The sequence below is a fragment of the Stenella coeruleoalba genome (genome assembly GCF_951394435.1).
Source record: "Stenella coeruleoalba genome assembly, chromosome: Y".
In the NCBI taxonomy this organism is placed as follows: Eukaryota; Metazoa; Chordata; class Mammalia; order Artiodactyla; family Delphinidae; genus Stenella; species Stenella coeruleoalba.
The window spans coordinates 3,671,308-3,690,605 of NC_137168.1; the positions used below are offsets into that span (position 1 = coordinate 3,671,308).

The following is a 19,298-nucleotide window of genomic DNA, read 5'->3' on the forward strand; positions in this document are numbered from 1 at the left end:
CAATGTATGGTGATACCACATTTTTAAAGTCAATTCACCTACTAATGAACATTAGGGTTGTTTACATGTTTTGGCTACTAGCATTAAAAATGCTGCTATAAACATCTGTATAAAAACTATTGTGTGGACATGTTTTAAAATTTCCCGGGTATATGCTTAGCAGTAGAATAGCTGTGTCATACGGTAATTTCATGTTTAACTTTCTGAGGAATTGCCAAATTTTTCTGAAGTGGCTACACCGTTTTCTTTCCCACCAGCAATTTATGAGATGCAAAATCTCCCCATTCGTGCCAATACTTCTTACTTTCCATTTCTTAAAATACCAATCTGAATGTCTGTAGTGGTATATCACTCTGGTTTTGATTTGTATTCCCCTCATGACTAACAATGTTGAACATCCTTTATATACTTACGCTTTTTCCTTTGAAGAAATGTCTACTCAAGTTCTCTGCCCATTTTTAAAATCAGGTTATCTGTCTTTTTATTACTGAGTTGTAAAAGGTTAATATCCTTGATTCTTAGACCGTTACATACAGGCTTTACAAATATTTTCTCCAATTCTGAGATCCCAGTATCATTTGTTGAAGAGACTATTTTTCCTCCCCATTGAACTTTTTTTTTTTTTTTTCGGCCTCACCACACAGCTTGTGGGATCTTAGTTCCCCAACCAAGGATCAAACCCTGGCCCTTGGCAGTAAGAGTGCAGGCTCCTAACCAATGGATCCCCAGGGGAGTCCCCCCATTGAACTATCTTGAAACCTTTGTGAAAAATCAGTGTATCAATCAATGGCCAGAGATGTATGGGTTTATGTCTGCACTGTCAATTCTCTTCCATTGATTTATGTCTATCCTTATACTAATACTGATCAGTCTTGATTACTGCAGGTTTTTTTGTTCATATGGGAAGGTCAATTTCTCCTTCATTTTTAAAACTTTAGCTAGATATAGAATTCTTGGGTGACCGTCTTTGTCCCTTCAACATATTGACTGTATTATCCCATTGCCTTCTAGCCTCCATGTTTACTAATGAGAAAACCACCATTACTCTTTTTGAGGAAAGATCATTTGTATGTGATGAGCCAATTCTGTCTAGTTTTCAAGGTTTACTGTCTTTTAAGTATTTAAAAAGTTCACTGAATTTTTCTGTATTTGGGTTTTATCTCCTAGTTTCTGTCTCCTGTGTCTATCAATTTTCTCCATAATCATGTTTAATTCTATTTTTTTTGCCATTTCACTTTTGCAATATTCTAAAGCCTGATCAAAAGATTCCTGATAATAAATTATTTATTTTTATTCTTATTGTTGCTTTCACAGTGGCTTTTTTTTTTGCCAATTAGTTTACTTTTATTAAAAGAGTAATCCATGTATGTGGTATAAAATTCAAACAGTACATCACTGAAAAGCGAGATAGAATGCCACACAGTTAAGGAGAAAGAAAACTTGTTAAGAATCTCTGTGGATAGAGAAGATGAAAAAAGTGCTGTTGCACTGGAGCAGTGGAGGCTGTAAAATGTAGAAAATTATCATTATCATAAAGCTGGGCCACGATGATGATATACCTGATCACACTGGAGACATATAAATGCCTACTATCTCTGCCCCCAAAATGTGTGCAGTAAATTTTACTGTGCTATGCTCAAAGACACAAGGGAAAAAGACTTATATTCAGAGTCAGTGGGAACAGTCTGAACTCCACCTGTACACTAAAACTTGATTTTAAAGACCCTAGCTATCTGTATGAGCTGCTAATTTAAGATAACCAAGTTGTTTAAATCAACAGCTAGATAATGGAACTAGCCAACAAAGTGAAACCCCATTAATGTAAGGAATATATTTAAAAGCTGGAGTCAGAAAGATCAGACACCTATCGAGGCATTCTACTAACAATTATTATGACTATGATATGTGCTATAAGCAAAACTATGTCTAATTATGTCCTGGGTGATTAAAAAAAGTACGCTCAATGAAGAAAGCCAGCATTCCATAAGGAGTAGTGAGCAGAATGTAAAACAATGATATTAAATTTCTAATCAATCTAAAATCTACATAAATTAGTTGTTTACGCTCTTGTACATGACTACTTTATTTCAAGGTGTTATACTAATATAATTCCAAATGCAAAAGTGAATTTATTTTTAAAAATACAATTATTACTCCAAAGGGAAAAGAGACATTGGTGTGGGAAAAAGTAAGTGCAAAAGTGAGTGCATTATAAAGAGAGAAGATTTTTTTCCAAACTGAAACCCTTTCAAGTTTTGGTGGTAATTCTAATAAGGGAAGTAACAGCCTAATTACATCCTTCACGATTTCATATAGTTCAGTCCTATTCTTTGCAGCCTTTATCTTTCTATTACAACCTTATGTAGAAATAAATAACTTTACTTTTGTATCATTTCACTTTCCTTAATTACAGCTTATCTTATAGGAACCACACTAAAACAATATTGCAAATAGGCTTATGAGATTTATCTTAACATTATATAAATTTAAGTCAAGAAAACATCACCCTGGGCTTCCCTGGTGGCGCAGTGGTTGAAAGTACGCCTGCCGATACAGGGGACACGGGCTCGCGCCCCGGTCCGGGAGGATCCCACATGCCGCGGAGCAGCTAGGCTCGTGAGCCATGGCCGCTGGGCCTGCGCGTCCGGAGCCTGTGCTCCGCAGCGGGAGGGGCCGCAACAGTGAGAGACCCGCGTACCATAAAAAAAAAAAAAAGAAAACATCACCCTAATGTAAGTTAGGAAAGACAGCCTTCAAAAACACCTTGGACAATCACTGTACCCCAACACTTACAGGAAATCATTAGGTAGTCCTCACAGTTGCCTTTGTCATCATCTTGCTGGTCCACAGGGATCCCGTTGGCATCTATGACTGCTTCAGAGGCACAATCTGCTACCAATACTTCTTCTGAAACTACATCAGTTGTCAGAGGATCAGTGATGATTTCTGCTTCAACTACACTATCATGAACGTGTTCAACGTGTCCAATGTCAGACACATGTATGGATTCACTTGTCAAGACGTGTTCTGGCATAGACATTGAGGCTGAAGTAATATCAGAAGCTAAAACATCATCTGGGACTGTGCAATGTGCTAAAGAAACTTCTTCGGTTACATCTGAGGTAATAAGCACTTGCTCTGGAATGATGACATTTTCAGACACATCTGCTTCTTCTAAGATATCTGAGCACTGAACATCCTCAATAACAACATCCTCAATAACATCTTGGATTACAACTGAGTCTGGGTCATCAGGAACAAAGTTATGTACAGTTATATCTGAATCCACAACATCTGAAACAAAAACCGTTTCTTGAACTTCCACAACAATTTGATCACCATCCATGTGTGTAGCATCAGTTCCTTAAAAAAACAAAAATTAAAACGACAAATTTCAGGTAGGCATGAATGGCTATCTTAAATGATGTAAATGTTCTTTAATTTCCACCAGGAGAACAGACTATATCCTTGGCTTTCTCAAACATTAAAATAGCTTTAAGAAATAAAGAGGGAATCTATCTGATTCATATAAGAAACAAAAGATTTTAACACAAGCACGGTTTTATTCAACGCTAACCAATTAACATGTAAAGAAATACTAGAAAAACAAAAAATGCAGGGCAGTCACAAAAGAAAAATATTCATTAAAACAAACAAACATTAAAGTTACCAGGCAACCAAAATAAAATTTTAAGCCATAATTATGAAATTAAGCAACACAAATTCAGAAAACTAATGAACCATTTTCCCTCCTGTCTGTTCCATTTCTTTTCTTTTCCCCCCCAACTCATTCAACACAGTTTTCTACTTTTAATCATTCATATATATTTCTTTTCTTCCCTTCCTTTAAAAAATTTCATTGTCTCACCCTATTCTGGTATAATATTCCACCATTATTCTTTAATGACTGGAAATTTAGAAATTATCCTCTAAATTTATCCTCTGAATTTGGCATATAAAAGGAGCTGGGCATCAGTGAAAAGTGAGATAGAATGCTACACAGTTAAGGAGAAAGAAAGACAACTTGTTAAGAATCTCTGTGGATAGAGAAGATGAAATAAAGTACAGCTGCACTGGAGCAGTGGAGGTTGAGGTTAGTTGCTGTGCAGCCTGACAGAGTTCACCAGGGTATCTTGCCTCCATCTAGCCTCTTCCCAAGCCCGTACACTCCATCTCCAAGGCAGTTTCCTCAGAATATAAGAAACCCTACTCACTCCATTCTGTAGTTAAGGTGGAGGGGTGAATCAACTGGAGCCCCCTGAGATTAAATGACTTCACCAAGATCACACACAGTTGCTTGCACAGCACATGTACTGAATGAATGCCATGAATGGGAAAAGAAGTAAAATATCCTTACCAAAAACATAAGATAAAATAAAAGAAAACAAATCTGGTATCTTGGCTCTTGGTCCAGTAAAACGCAATCATGGAAGTCTTAACTACAATGCTACTTGGCTGATTAGTGTCCCTGGTCATGACTCAGAGAAACTGAATTTAAGCAGATGCCTAACCCAATGCCTATGTGTCAATAAGCAGGCCCTCCGAGAAACAAACAGATTCTTCAACAAACAAAAATGATCAACAAGGGCCAAGGAATAATAAAAGCTGCAGGGAGTCTTTAAACCAGTTAATACCCACTTTCATTACACATAGAAACAATAACAAGAAAATGTCTTCTTTAATTTCTATAAAACTCCAACATAAAGCTTAGTAATAATTTGTCTTCAATGTCTCTAATAATTCACATCAAGCAATAGATGACTTTAAGCTGCATCTTAAAAACATACCTGTGAAAGCACTTAGTGGCAACAGCACTGATTAAAAGGTCTAAATCACAGAGCACAGTTTAGACACATTCATTTTGTAACCTTGGGCAAGTCATTTAACCTCTGAATTTTGGTTGCCTCATCAGTAAAATGAGGACAGTAATATCTGTCGTGCATACCTCACAGGAGTATTGTAATGATCAAATGGCAATGTAAGGGAAGTGTTCTGAAAAACTGTAATGAGAGGTTTCATTATTATTAGGACATGTAAAAATGGAGGACCTGGTAAATTAAGTGACTTGTTCATAGACAGACAAACAACATAGTCTAAATAAATAGAGCTAAAATGAAAAAGCCCTTCATTCTACCCCTTGACCCATGCCCAGGCTTGCTTGTGGCTTGTGGCTTTAAGCTAGTAAATCCTATGTGTTTTTCTCCAAGGAACTTACAGTCTCTCTTTCAAGAACATTAATTATACTTCAATATGTTCAAGTGTCCAAAGATGTATTTACCATTATCAAATAGAAATTACCACGAGTCAAGACTATCCCAAATTGTTTAAGAAACACACACACACACACACACACACACACACACACACACAGGATTTAGAAAGCATGTTAAAAATCCTCATGTTTCTTAGTAAAATTAATTACTGTTGCTTTAATATATGGCAATATGATCATATAAAATTCAATGAGTAAAATTCTTAAAATTTTAACTTATAAGAATAGCTGTGTAAATCACTTTACAATATTATGTACTTAGAACCATCTGTAAATGTCAATACTTTTTTTCCCACTGTTAAAACTTCATGAATATAATTTTCCTTGAGCAGTTGGAGGAATGAAGCAAGATTCCATCTGCCTGATGCAGAAGGCTCCTTTCAGAAAGCCTTTTGAGAAACAGGGCTGTATAAGTAGGACACTATCAAAACAGAGAATTTCAAGTTTATACTTTATCTCCTGGACATCGAAGAACAGAGAAATGACATCATCCATGTGTTATTTTAGAATGAGTACTCTACTGGTACAGGTAGTGAAAAAAAGAAACTAACTTCAAGGTAAATAATTTAATATAAGTTAAGAATGAGATAATAGTGCCTGGGCTAAGTGGGAGAACCGGCATGAAGAGCAGTGTGGTATACAGCCACCCCAGCCCATTTAGTCCACCCTACCCTCTTTGCAAAATGTCCATGCCACAATGGCTGAAATTGTGAATACATCACATTATGGCTAATGCCATAAATACTTTTCAGATATAATTAAAGTTATGAACCTTAAATAGGGTGATTTTACTAGATAAACATAAACCCTTAAAGCAGAGAAATTTCTTAGGCTGGCATTAGAGAGTTGAAGCAGAACGTTAAGTATGAGAGAGATTCAATGCCCAATTGCTTTGGGTGGGGCAGGATGGGGAGCACATGAAAAGCAAGTGAAGGAACACTAGCTGTGAGGAGCAAAGGCCAGCCAGCAAGGAAATGGGCACCTAAGCCCTACAACTGTTAAGGAAGTGAATTTAGCCAACCACCTGAATTAGCTTGGAATCAGTTTCACCCCAGAAGCTCCAGAAAGGAACAAACACCCTGCTGACACCTTGATTTCAGCCGCATGAAGTCCAAACCAAATAGCATAGCTATGCGGTGATAGACTTCTGATGTATGGAAACCATGAGATGAAGAATTTTACTATGTTATACAGCTACATTTGTTTAATGTTTGGCAGAGCAACAGTAATAGAAATGAATACAGATTTTTGGTACCAGAGAGTGGAGTGCTGCTGTACAAATACCTACAAATGTGTAATGGTTTTGATACTCCCTTGAATAGTCCAGTAATGGAAATATGGATGTTAACAACTCATGCTAGTGAGAACTCAGAAGGAAGAAACAACCAAAGCAGAAAAATTTTAAAAGAATTTACAGAATACCTAAGTCACCATGTACAGACAGTTAATACAAATCTAGACTTTAAGGACACTGCTAGTAAAAGCTCAAAAGATAGTGAGAAACATGTTACTCAAAACTGAAGGAAGGAAAAACCTGTTACATTGCGACAAGTAGCTTAGCAAAATTGTATCCTGAGGTTATATGGAAAACGTAACTTGTAACAGTTAACTCAGATATTTAGCTCAGGAGATTTCAGCAGAGTGTTGATGATGTGACCTGGTTTGTTCTTGCCGCTTATGGTAAATTCAAGAAAAGAAGATAAATTGTGGAAGAACCAATAAATAAAATGTAGCAGGACTTAACAACTGGGGAAATTCTCAGCATCAACAGATGACAAAGAAAAAAGGAGTTAAAATTGGGGTGATTTGCTGTCAGGAAAGAACCTTTTAGAGGAAAAGTAGTTTCTGACTACAACTCTTCTATAATCTCAGACAAAGCAAAAGGTCTGAGAATTCAGTCATACAATGTCTTTCTAAGGCTGTAAACTGTGTGCCTCACAGATTCCTTAATCAAAGTAGGATGCATCTAAAGAGCTTAGGGCGTTGTCCTGCAACCATCTCAGCAGAAGTCAAAAAGAAGTGGGATTATCTTGGAAGGATATGTAGATGGATTTCTTTTCTAATAAGGTAAATGCCAATGACACAGAAAGGAGATTCACAAAATTCTTTAAAACTTTATACCATCAGAATGAATACTAGTTTGGATTGCTAGCTCCAGAAAAGAATGAAGCCCTGCCAACACTCTGTGAAACTCTACACAAGGACCAAGTTTAGCCACACTGTAGCTGAACTTCTGACCTACAAATCTGTGAGGTAACAAACTGATGTATTTTAGGTCCCTCAATTTGTGGAAATGCATTACAGCAACAAAAGAAAACCAGTAACAGCAGAAATAAACAAGAAACACTTTCAAAGTCAGAACTAATAGGACTTAGTAAACTGAGAAAATTTAGAATAAAGATAACAAGACTTTGATACTGATGGTATTACTGACAGACTGAGTTGGCAACGAGATTTCGAGAGGAAAACAAGATACCTAAGGATAAATCAATACAGATCTAGCAATACAGCCTCTTGGTAACTCCAAATTTGTCAGATGGAAAGTGGAACAACCCAAGAAATAGATATACCTATTCCATCAAAAAATGAGTTTGGCTCTTGTGGCTGTAATTCAAGTTCATCTTCATCCATGGCCTTTGATTCTCATTAGTCACAGCTCCTAAACCGGGAAATAAAGTATATCAAACATTAACTTTTTCGTATCACATACTTAAAACGTCATCATGATATTTACACTTCTGAAATGGTCACATTTCTTGATTTATCAAAACCTATCAAGGTAAAATAAAGTGAACATAATGATTACCAATTATTATTATTTGGGTAGCTGTATCGTAAGAGAAGTTAACTCAAGCATGTTGACAGTGTTTTGGGGTTTTTCTCTCTGTTTTAGTTACATTGTACTCTACATAAAGTGCAGAAATTTTTTTCTTTTTTTAAACTGAGGTACAGTTGATGTGCAATTGTTATATAAGTTTCAGTGATTCACAATTTTTGAAGGTTATTCTATTTCTAGTTATTATAAAACACTGGCCATGTTTCCTGTGTAGTACAATATATCCTTGTAACTTATTTATGTTATACATACTACTTTTTAACCTCTTGATTCCCTACCTTATTTTGCTCCTTCCCTCTCCCCTCTGGTAACCACTAGTTTGTTCTCTGTTTTTTTTTCTGCTATATTTCACTAGTTTCTTTTATTAAAGTGCATAAATCTTAAGTGTTTAGCTTAATAAATTTATATTTGTGTAAATTTGTATTAGCATTACTCAGAGTAAGATATAAAACATTTTTTGTACCCCAGAAAACTCCCTCCAGCCTCCTTTCCATAAACAGCCATGACTCTTTAAGGTTCAACTTTAACACATTTTGTGGAATACTGAGGGAATTCCTAAAAGATTTTTATTACATCTTTAAATTTAATATAGTCTACAATCTCCTACCAATAAATTACAAAATGGTAAAAATTCAAAATTCATTACAATGGTAAACCTTCTTAAGATTTCTATATAACTTACAGTGACCTCCCTTAATTGACCATCTAGTTGCGGAAATAATTCTCAAAGTATATGTATATTCTCCAGGCCACGAATAACTTGGTACCAGCTGAAAGGTTAAAAAATAAATTCATCTTTACACAATAAAATCAAAGTCCCATCTATAGGATGTCTGAAACCACAAGCAAGAGTTTCTCTCTCTCTCTCCTGGTGACTGAAACAATAACATAAAAACATGAAACCTGAAGGTAGGTCATCGACAAAATATGGCCTAGGGTAGAAAAAATAGCCAGTTTAAAAAAAAAAGAAAAATTAAAAAACAAAAATACGAAGAACCTAGCACATGCCTAAAAAGCAAGTGAGGAGATAGAGGGAGTAGAAAGGGGAGGTTTATTAGGGGCCATGATTTACTTATGTTGCAAGTACCACAGAAACTTCCTAATTGGTTTTCCTATCGCCACTTTCTCACTTTCTAACTCACCTTCAACAGTGCTATCACATACAGCTTCTTTAATCTCTATCATTTTTGCTGACAACATATAAATTGTTACTATTAAGACTGCAAGTAATGTAGTGCACCAACTATATTTCTCTCTCTTTTGTGACCTTGATCCTGGAGGGACTGCCTACTGACAGCAATAGTCTCCCTGTGAGTGCACCTTTGATATAAAAACCAACCAATCAGAGCCCACACCCCTAACCAGCAAATTTACTAAGCCAAGATTCTCCTTACTCTAAAATAACCCAGGGCCACATTCCAAACAACTAGGGACAGTTCCTATAGCCCAAAGGCCACTAACATTGTTCAACCTATCCAATCCTAAACTTAGTATACCTATTCTTCCTTGCCCATTCCTTCCCTATAGAATCCCAATAAAAGCTCTGGACTATGGCATCTCCTCTTCTCCTCTGCTTTCTTACCCTACGTGGTCCTTCATGAACGGTATGCCTCTCTCCTTCTCTTATACATGTGAGTGTAAACTTCTTCCTTTTCTAAAGCATACTTTAAATGATGTAAGACCTCAATTCAAAACATGTTAATGACTCCCTACTGATTCTCCAAATAAAATCTGATCTCCTTGGCTTACAAGCCTCTAAGATCTGGTTCTGACAACCTTTCCATTATTCTCGTAATTTTTCTTCATCTTCCCCTCCTTTCTACCACTACCCCAATCTCTGTTTCTGTCTCTCTCATCAGCCAAACAAAAATATCCAAAGTCTCCATAAGACCCAAACTCTATCCTTGGTTTCAGATTTCTTCTATGTAAATGACCTTTACGTGTTATTCCTGCACTAATTTATCCCCTACATGTCCTTCCTCATGAAGAAAATGCTAAAAACAACTACTTCCTCTGCTGCTGAATTTCCAGAGCACGATTATCCCTTTCTTCTTCTTTTTTTTTAAGCATATGTCATGGTTATTTATATCTCTTTTTTTAATCTATTTATTTAATCTTTGGCTGCACTGAGTCTTCATTGTTGCATGCAGGCTTTCTCTAGTTGCAGTGAGCAGGGGGCACCCTTCATTGCAGTGCACAGGCTTCTCCTGTTGTGGAGCACAGGCTCTAGGTGCATGGCCTTCAGTAGCTGCAGCATGTGGGTTCAGCAGTTGCGGCTCACGGGCTCTAGAGCACAGGCTCAGTAGTTGTGGTGCACAGGCTTGGTTGCTCCACGGCATGTGAGATCTTCCCCAACCAGGGCTTGAACCCGTGTCCCCTGCATTGGCAGGCGGATTCTTAACCACTGCCCCACCAGGGAAGTCCCTATATCTCTTATTAATGTTTGATATTGACACAGTCTCTAAGGAACTATGCAAGTAAGAATTAGTTGTAATTTATACTATAAAAAAATTAATTTCCAACATGCCACCCCTAAGACATCCAATTTATTTTCAAAATATAATGTATTTTATGAAATTTATTCAAAATGCTTCAAATAAAAAGGCTATGATAGGTACAGTAATATTTTTTCAACCATAAAAAAATGGAAAAGATAGTTCCTCTAAATAAGTTGTCACTGCTTCCTCTTCCCAAAACTTTCTAGCTTGTACTTCTTTTCCTTTTTTCAATATGTGACTATAAAAGGATAAATGAGAAAATATCTTACGAGCATAATAATAAAAAATAAAATGATATCTTATTTAAGGTATCTTAAAGTTTCCCTACAGAAATCAATCTCATTATCTCTAATAAAAGTTGAACTTAGGGCTTCCCTGGTGACGCAGTGGTTGAGAGTCTGCCTGCTGGTGCAGGGGACGCGGGCTCGTGCCCCGGTCCTGGAGAATCCCGCATGCCGCAGAGTGGCTGGGCCCGTGAGCCATGGCCACTGGGCCTGCGCGTCCGGAACCTGTGCTCCGCAACTGGAGAGGCCACAGCGGTGGGAGGCCCGCATACCGCAAAAAAAAAAAAAAAAAAAAAAGAAGTTGAACTTGTATTCATTATGGTGCAATAAGAGTTTTCTACTGTCTTCACTCCAAAGAACACTGACTGAGACAATCATCCATGGATAAGTGAGCTTTTGTGGAAGTTCAAGAGTCAGTGGAGAAATTCCAGAACTCCCTTCAGCAAAAAATCTGAAACTGGATGCACTGGAGCCAGTAAGAATGGTTTCACATTACTCACATCCCCCAAGGCAGCACAGCTCAGTGCCAAGAGAGTCCTTCTTGGCCTGTGAATGAGGACCCAGCTACCTCAGTGGTGCAGAATATTGTCAAAGAGATCCACTTTGTTTGCCACATCCAGAATACTGAGGTGCGGCTACAGGACTAGGGGCTGGAGAACAGCTATGAGAACAGTAGCCAGGGTTCTTGCGGGGCGTCAAAGGAACATGATCCTCCTGCTTCACAACTCTATCAGAAAACCCACCCATGAACTGCTGGGGACCCCCTGCTTGTTCCACCCCCATACCTGCCTTACCCATACACACTCCCATCGTATGGCTGGCTCTCTGTTGTGTCTTGTCAACAGTACCAAGAGCAGGTCTGACTCAATGGGATTGCGAGAAACCATACCAATTAGGATATTCAGCACAGCCCTGGATAAAGGAAACCTGAGGCTCTCAGCACCCATGCTGGCTTTGCAGAATAGGAATAAGGCATACAATCTAAGGATTCCCTCAAAAGAGGGAGCAAAAAGGATGGAACAGGCATGTCCATAGAAAAGGTATTAGAAAGCCTCAGAATCCCTCATAGGGATGAAAGAAGGTATTTCTTTGCTGAGGACAGTTAAGACTGGAAAAGTGACTGCTTCTTCTAATGCAAAGAGAATGACACAAGACTTCAAGGAATTTGAAAAACGAAGGACACGCAATACCACCAATGGAACACAGTAACTTTCAAGTAACCAACTCCAAAGACATGGAGATCTTTATGGCAATGTGCCATAAAGAATTCAAAAGTTATTTTATGAAAGCTCAGAAAACTAGAAGAAAACCCAGAGAAACAATTCAAGAAAACAATGAGAGCAATACATCAACAAAATAAGAAGTTCAAAAGCAAGACAGAAAAAAATAAAATAAAAAATAAAAAATAAATTAAAAAAAATTAAAATAAAAAAGCAAGACAGAGATCATAAAACAGAACCAAACAGAAATTCTAAAAGAATACAGTGAAATGAAATGGGAAAAAAGTGAAATAGAGAACATCAACAAAAAACTGGATAAAGCAGAAGAAAAAAATCTTATGACAAGTCCTTTAATATAAACCAATCAGAGGTTAAAAAAAAGAAAAAAGAATGGAAAAGGAAAGAGAGCATACCTTAACTGTGGGATACCATTAAAGAAAACAACCTACATATTACTGACATCCCAGAAAATGACAACAGAGACAAGGGGAAACAATGGCTTTAAGGAAAGAATGTCTTCCCCAAACTGTAGAGGATTTGGATATATCCCCTGAATTTCAACCTAAAAGGATCTTCTCTAAGACACGTAATTAAACTGTCTAGGGACTTCTTAACTGGCAAAGTGGGTTAAGAATCCACCTGCCAATGCAGCGGACACAGGTGCACTCCCTTGTCTGGGAAGATCCCACATGCCAAATAGGTAGCATTTTCCCCCATAGGAAATCCACCTATATCATGATGGTGGTTCCCTTATGAAAGAACGTTTTCCTCTTGCTGCTTTTAAAATTCTCTATTTCTTTTTGATTTTAGACAGTTTATTTTTTTAAATAAATTTATTTATTTTTGGTCGTGTTGGGTCTTTGTTGCTGCACGCAGGCTTTCTCTAGTTGAGGTGAGCAGGGGTTACTCTTTGTTGCGGTGCACGGGCTTCTCATTGTGCAGCAGGGACTCTAGGCACAAGGGCTTCAGTAGTTGCAGCATGCGGGCTCAATAGTTGTGGCTCGCAGGCTATGGAGCACAGGCTCAGTAGTCGTGGCACGCAGGCTTAGATGCTCCACGGCATGTGGGATCTTCCTGGATCAGGGCTCGAACCAGTGTCCCCTGAACTGGCAGGCAGATGCTCAACCACTGTGCCACCAGGGAAGCCCCTTTCCTTCATTTCCGAAGGACATACAGGACAATAATAAATTGTTCTATAAATTAAAAGATAAAAAGTATTAGAAACAATGTTAGCTACAATTTGTTGCTAGATATGTAATATGAGAAAGGCAAATTCTGTCAACAGAAACAAAGTGTGAAGGGTTTGGATAGGGTTTTTGTATTCAATCAACATTTTAAGTTGTTATCAGCTTAAAACTGATCATTATGTGCATAAGATAATTTATGGAAACCACAGCAAAAACCTACAGTAGATACACAAAAGATAAAAGAAGAAAAGCAAAGCTTACCACTATGAAAACTAGTCAGTTCCCAAAGGAAAGCAGCAAGAGAAGAAGGAAGGAAAAAAGGAATTCATGTCTGTTTCTAGTCATTCAAGAAACAGTAAGAGAGAATTAGTACATCTCTAAGTATCATTAACCATCCTAAACATAAATGGACAGAATTTTCTAATCGAAAGACAGAGTGTGGCTAGATGGATTTGAAAAAAAAAGAGACAAGACTCAACTACCAACTATATGTTGCCTAAAGGACACTCACTGCAGCAGTAAGGACAAACACAGGCTCAAAGTGAAGGCATGGATAAAGATAATCCTTTCAAGTGGCAATGAAAAGAGAGCAGTGGTAGCTACAAATATCACACAAAATCAACTGTACATCAAAAATGGTACAGAAGGTTATATACAGATAAAGGATCAATTCATCAAAAGATATATCAAATCAAAAATATGTATGCAACCAACACTGGACCCTACACTGGCCCACTTAAGCATATTAACCAATAATGGTGAATCTGAAGGGAGAAATAATATTACAACAATAGGAGGAGGCTTCAACAGAGCAACTTTTAACAGACAGGTCATCCAAACAGAAAATCTAAAAGGAAACATTAGAATTGAACTATACATTAGACCAAATGGACCTAAAAGACATATATAGAACATTTCATCCAACAGCAACAGAATACCCATTCTTCGTGCGTGCACTCAGAATACCCTTCAAGATAGATTATTATATAGGTCATAAGTCTTAAACTTAAGAAGAATGAAATTATCAAGTATCTTTTCCTGCAACAATGGTATGAAATGAGAAATCAGTACCAGGAACAAAGCTGGAAACTAACTGAACAAAAAACTCTGAATTAATTTGTCAAAGAAGAAATCATACAAAAATTTTTAAAATATTCTGAAGCAAAAATGGAAACAAAATGCAAAACGTACCAAAACTTAGATGTGGCAAAATGACGATAAACACCTACATGAAGAAAAAAGATCTCAAATAAACAACTTAACATTACCCCTCAAGGAACTATAAAAAGAACAAACTAAGCCCGAAGTTGGCAGAAAGAAACAAAGAACAGAGCAGAAATAAATGAAATAGACACCAGAAAACAACAGAAATGATAAACAAACTGAAGAGCTGTTTTTTTGTTTGTTTTTTTTTTTCGATACGCAGGCCTCTCACTGTTGTGGCCTCTCCTGTTGCGGAGCACAGGCTCCGGACGCGCAGGCTCAGCAGCCATGGCTCACGGGCCCAGCCGCTCTGCGGTGTGTGGGATCTTCCCGGACCAGGGTACGAACCCATGTCCCCTGCATCGACAGGTGGATTCTCAACCACTGCACCACCAGGGAAGCCCCTAAGAGCTGTTTTTTTAATGAGGTAAACAAAACTGACAAACCTTTAGCTAGACTAAAAAACAAAAAGTCAAATAAATAATATCTGAAATGAAAGGAGACATTACCACTGACACTAGAGAAATACAATCTTTAAGAACAACCACATGCCAACAAACTGGATAACCTACAAAAAATGGATATAGTCCTAGAAACATATTTCCTAACAAGACTGAATCAGGAAAAAAATATACAATCTAACAGACCAATAATAAGGAAGGAGACTGAATCAGTAAATAAAACCTCCCAACACAGAAAAGCCAAGGACCAGATGGTTTTGGTAACATTTAAAGAAGGATTAGCACTAAGCCAATTCCTTTCAAACACTTCAAGAAGCTGAAGAAAAGGAAACAATACCAAGCTCATTTTATGATATTAAAGCAATACAAGGACAGTCCAAGAAAGGAAAACTACTATCCCTGATGAATATAAACGCAAAACTTCACAATAAAATTGTACTAAACTGAATTCGACAGCACATTAGAAGGATTACCACATTAACAAAATGAAGAATAAAAATCCTATGTAATAAGTCCACAACTAATGTAAGCATCTCCTCTATGATCAGACACAAGAGTGCTCACAATCACCACTCCCATTAACACAGTACTGCAAGTCCTATCTAGACCAATCAGGCAGGGAAAAAGAAAAGGCAATGGAACTAGAAAGGCAAAAAGTAAAGCTGCCTCTACCTGCAGATGACACATTTGATATACAGAATATCCTAAAGACTCCATCAAAACACAAATTCAGTAAAGTTTCAGGAGTTGGATGAAGTACAATTGAAATTGTCTTCAATTGAAATTGAAGACACAAATAAATGGAACGATATGCTGTGTTCACAGATAAGAAAAATTATTGTAAAATGTCAACACTTCGCAAAGCTATCCATAGTTTCAATGCATTAAAATTCCAATATTATTTTTCACAGCAATGGAAAAAACAATCCTAAAATTCGTGTGAAATCACAGAAGAATCAGGAGTCCAGAAATAAACCTATATAAATACACTCAATAACTTATAAGGAAGTTAAAAACAGTCAATAGGGAAAGAATGGTCTTTTCAACACTGTTGAGAAAGTTGGATAATCACACGCAAATTATGAAACTAGACTTCTATCTTATATACCATTCAAAAAAATTAACTTCAAATGGACTAAGACTTACAACCTGAAACCATAAAACTCCTAGGAAAAGACAGAGAAGAAAAGCTCCTTGACACTGGTCTTTGCAACAATTTTTTGGATATGATACAAAAAGCAATCTGTTAGAGTCATCACTTAGTATCTGTTAAATGGCTAGTCTGAAAGAGATGATTAAGTGTTGGTGAGGACGTGAAGAAAAGGGAATGCTTCCACACTGTGGGTGGGAATGTAAACCGTTGTGGCCACTATGGAAATCGGTATGGAGGTTCCTCAAAAAATTAACAGGACAGCTCCATGGGGACCCCAGTGGGGTCCAAATGCCCAGTGAGCTCAGCATGTGCCCAGAGGGTGCCCAAGGACAGAGACCCAGGCCTGGAGATAGCATGTGCGACTCTGTCTGCAGGCTAGACAGGGTGTGCACCGCAGCTGAGCTCCGCATAGCCATCTGGGAGAAGGGGAGGGGAGAGAAGCCTTTAACACTCTGACATTAAACCAAAGAGGCCTCACTTAGCCAAAGTTACTATTTTACCCTGAAATCGAATGTCCTACAACTGATAAACAAGGAGTAACCTTAATGGACTGGTGTACTACTCTACTCTACTGCGAGTGTGAGCTTGAGCACCACATTATGTCAATTATATGGATAAGAAAGGAACCATATTTTCAGAAAACAGAAAGTTGGAGACAAGATGGCAAAGTAGAAAGACTTGAACTCACCCCCTCTCACAAAAACACCAAAACCAGGACTAACTGCTGAACAACCATCAATAAAAAAGGCTGGAACCTACCAAAAAAAAAATCTACATCCAAAGACATAAAGAAGAAGCCATAATGACATGGGAGGAGGGGTGCATTCACGATAAAATCAAATCCAATACCCGCTAGGTGGGCAACCCACAAACTCTAAACTAATTATATCACAGAGGTTCTCCTTTAGGAGAGTAATGACCCCCACGTCAGGCTCCCCAGCCCAGGGGTCTGGCATTGGAAGGAGGAACCCCCAGTGCATTTGGCTTTGAAGGCCAGTGGGGCTTGACTGCAGGAGCTCCACAGGACTGGGGGAAACAGAAACTCCACTATCGGAGGAGGTACACAAGGTCTCATGTGCACCAGGACCCAGGAAAAAGACAGTGACTTCATAGGAGCCTGGGTCAGACTAACCTGCTGATCTTTGAGAGTCTCCTGGGGAGGTGAGGACACTGTGCGGACAAGGACACTGGTGGCGGAGGTACCAGAAAGTACTCATTGGTGTGAGCTCTCCTGAAGGCTGCCATTTTGACACAAGACCTGGCCCCACCCAATAGCCTGTTGCTCCAGTGTTGGGTCGCCAAACAACCAACAGGGTGGGAATACAGCACCACCTATCAGCCGACAAGCTGCCTAAAATCTTCCTGAGTCCACAGCCACTTCTAAACACACCCCTTGACATGGCCCTGCCTACCAGAGGGACAAGATCCAATGCCACACACTGGAGTGCAGGCACCAGTACCCCCACCAGGAGGCCTGCAAAAGCCTCTTAGACCAACTTCACCCACCAGGGGGCAGACACGGAAGCAAGAGAAACTACTATCCTGCAGCCTGAGGAACAGAAACCACAAACACAGAAAGTTATAAAATGAGACAGCAGAGGAATATGTTCCAGGTGAAGGAAAAAGGTTAAACCCCAGAAAAATACCTAAGTGAAGTAGAGACAGGCAAGCTACCTGAAAAAGCATTCAGAGTAATGAGATAAAGATGATCCAAGATCTCAGAAAAAGAATGGAGGCAGAGACCAAGATACAAAAAATGCTTTACAATCAGCTACAATATATAGAAGACAAACAAACAGAGATAAACAATACAATAGGGGCTTCCCTGGTGGCGCAGTGGTTAAGAATCCTCCAGCTAATGCAGGGGACACGGGTTCGAGTCCTGGTCCAGGAACACCCCACATGCCACAGAGCAACTAAGCCCATGTACCACAACTACTGAAGCCTGCGCCCCTAGAGCCCATGCTCCACAACAAGAGAAGCCACCACAAGAGAAGCGCGTGCACCACAACGAAGAGTAGCCCCCGCTTGCCGCAACTAGAGAAAGCCCGCGCACAGCAACAAAGACCCAACACAGCCACAAATAAGTAAAATAAATTAATTTTTAAAAAATACAATAAGTTAAACAAAAAGTACACTAAAAGAAATCAACAGCAGAATAAATGAGGAGAAGAATGGATAAATGAGCTGGAAGACAAAACTGTGAAAATCACTGCTGCAAAACAAAATAAGAAAAGAATGAAAAAAAATGAGAGTGGTTTAAGAGACCTCTGGGACAACGATAAATGCACCAATATTCGCATTACAGGGGCCCAGAAGGAGAAGAGAGAAAGGGCCTGAGAAAATATTTAAGGAGCTAATTGCTGAAAACTTCCCTAACATGGGAAAGAAAACAGTCACCCAAGTCCAGGAAGTGCAGAGTCCCATACAGGTTAAACCCAAGGATGAATACGCTGAGACACATATTAATCAAATTGAGAAAAATTAAAGACAATGAGAAAATATTAAAAGCAATAAGGGAAAACAACAGCTGATTTTTCAGAAGAAACTCTGCAAGCCAGATGAGAGTGGCACAATATATTTAAAGTGACGAAAGGAAAAAACCTACAACAAAGGATACTCAACCCAGCAAGGCTCTAGTTTAGATTCGCCAGAGAAATCAAAAGCTTTACACACAAAAGCTATAAGACTTCAGCACCACCAAACCAGCTTCACAAGAAATGCTAAAGGAACTTCTCTAGGTGGGAAAGAAAAGGCCACAAACAAAAATAAGAAAATTACAAACGGGAAAGCTCACCAGTAAAGGAAACCATACAGTAAAGGTAGAAAATCATCCACACACAAATATGATACCAAAACCAGCAACTGTGAGGACAGTACAAATGCAAGATATAGGAAATACATTCGAAATTAAGAGACCAGCAACTTAAAAAAATTTGTGTACATACAGACTGCTACAGCAAAACCTCATGGTAACTACAAACCAAAAATCTACAATACATACAAAACAGAAAAAGGAATACAAACACAACACTGAAGTTAATAATCAAATCACAAGAGAAAAGAACAAAAGAGGAACAGAAAAAAAAGACCTACATAAACAAATCCAAAACATTAACAAAATAGCAATAAGAACATACATATCGATAATTACCTTAAACGTAAGTGGATTAAATGCTCCAAG

General features: G+C 38.2%; 1 protein-coding gene across 3 annotated transcripts in view; it reads right to left on the reverse strand.

The window, feature by feature from the left end:
- Positions 1 to 19,298, reverse strand: part of LOC307181038 (zinc finger X-chromosomal protein-like) — a 55,002-nt gene that overhangs the window by 12,400 nt on the left and 23,304 nt on the right. For all 3 annotated transcript variants that reach the window (XM_079911797.1, XM_079911795.1, XM_079911796.1), the window contains 2 exons: positions 7,843 to 7,931; positions 2,794 to 3,363 (listed from right to left, as the gene is read on the reverse strand). In XM_079911797.1, coding sequence (XP_079767923.1) covers positions 2,794 to 3,363; positions 7,843 to 7,903 — 631 coding nt within the window. In that variant the 5' untranslated portion in view covers positions 7,904 to 7,931. The remainder of the gene's footprint in view (positions 1 to 2,793; positions 3,364 to 7,842; positions 7,932 to 19,298) is intronic.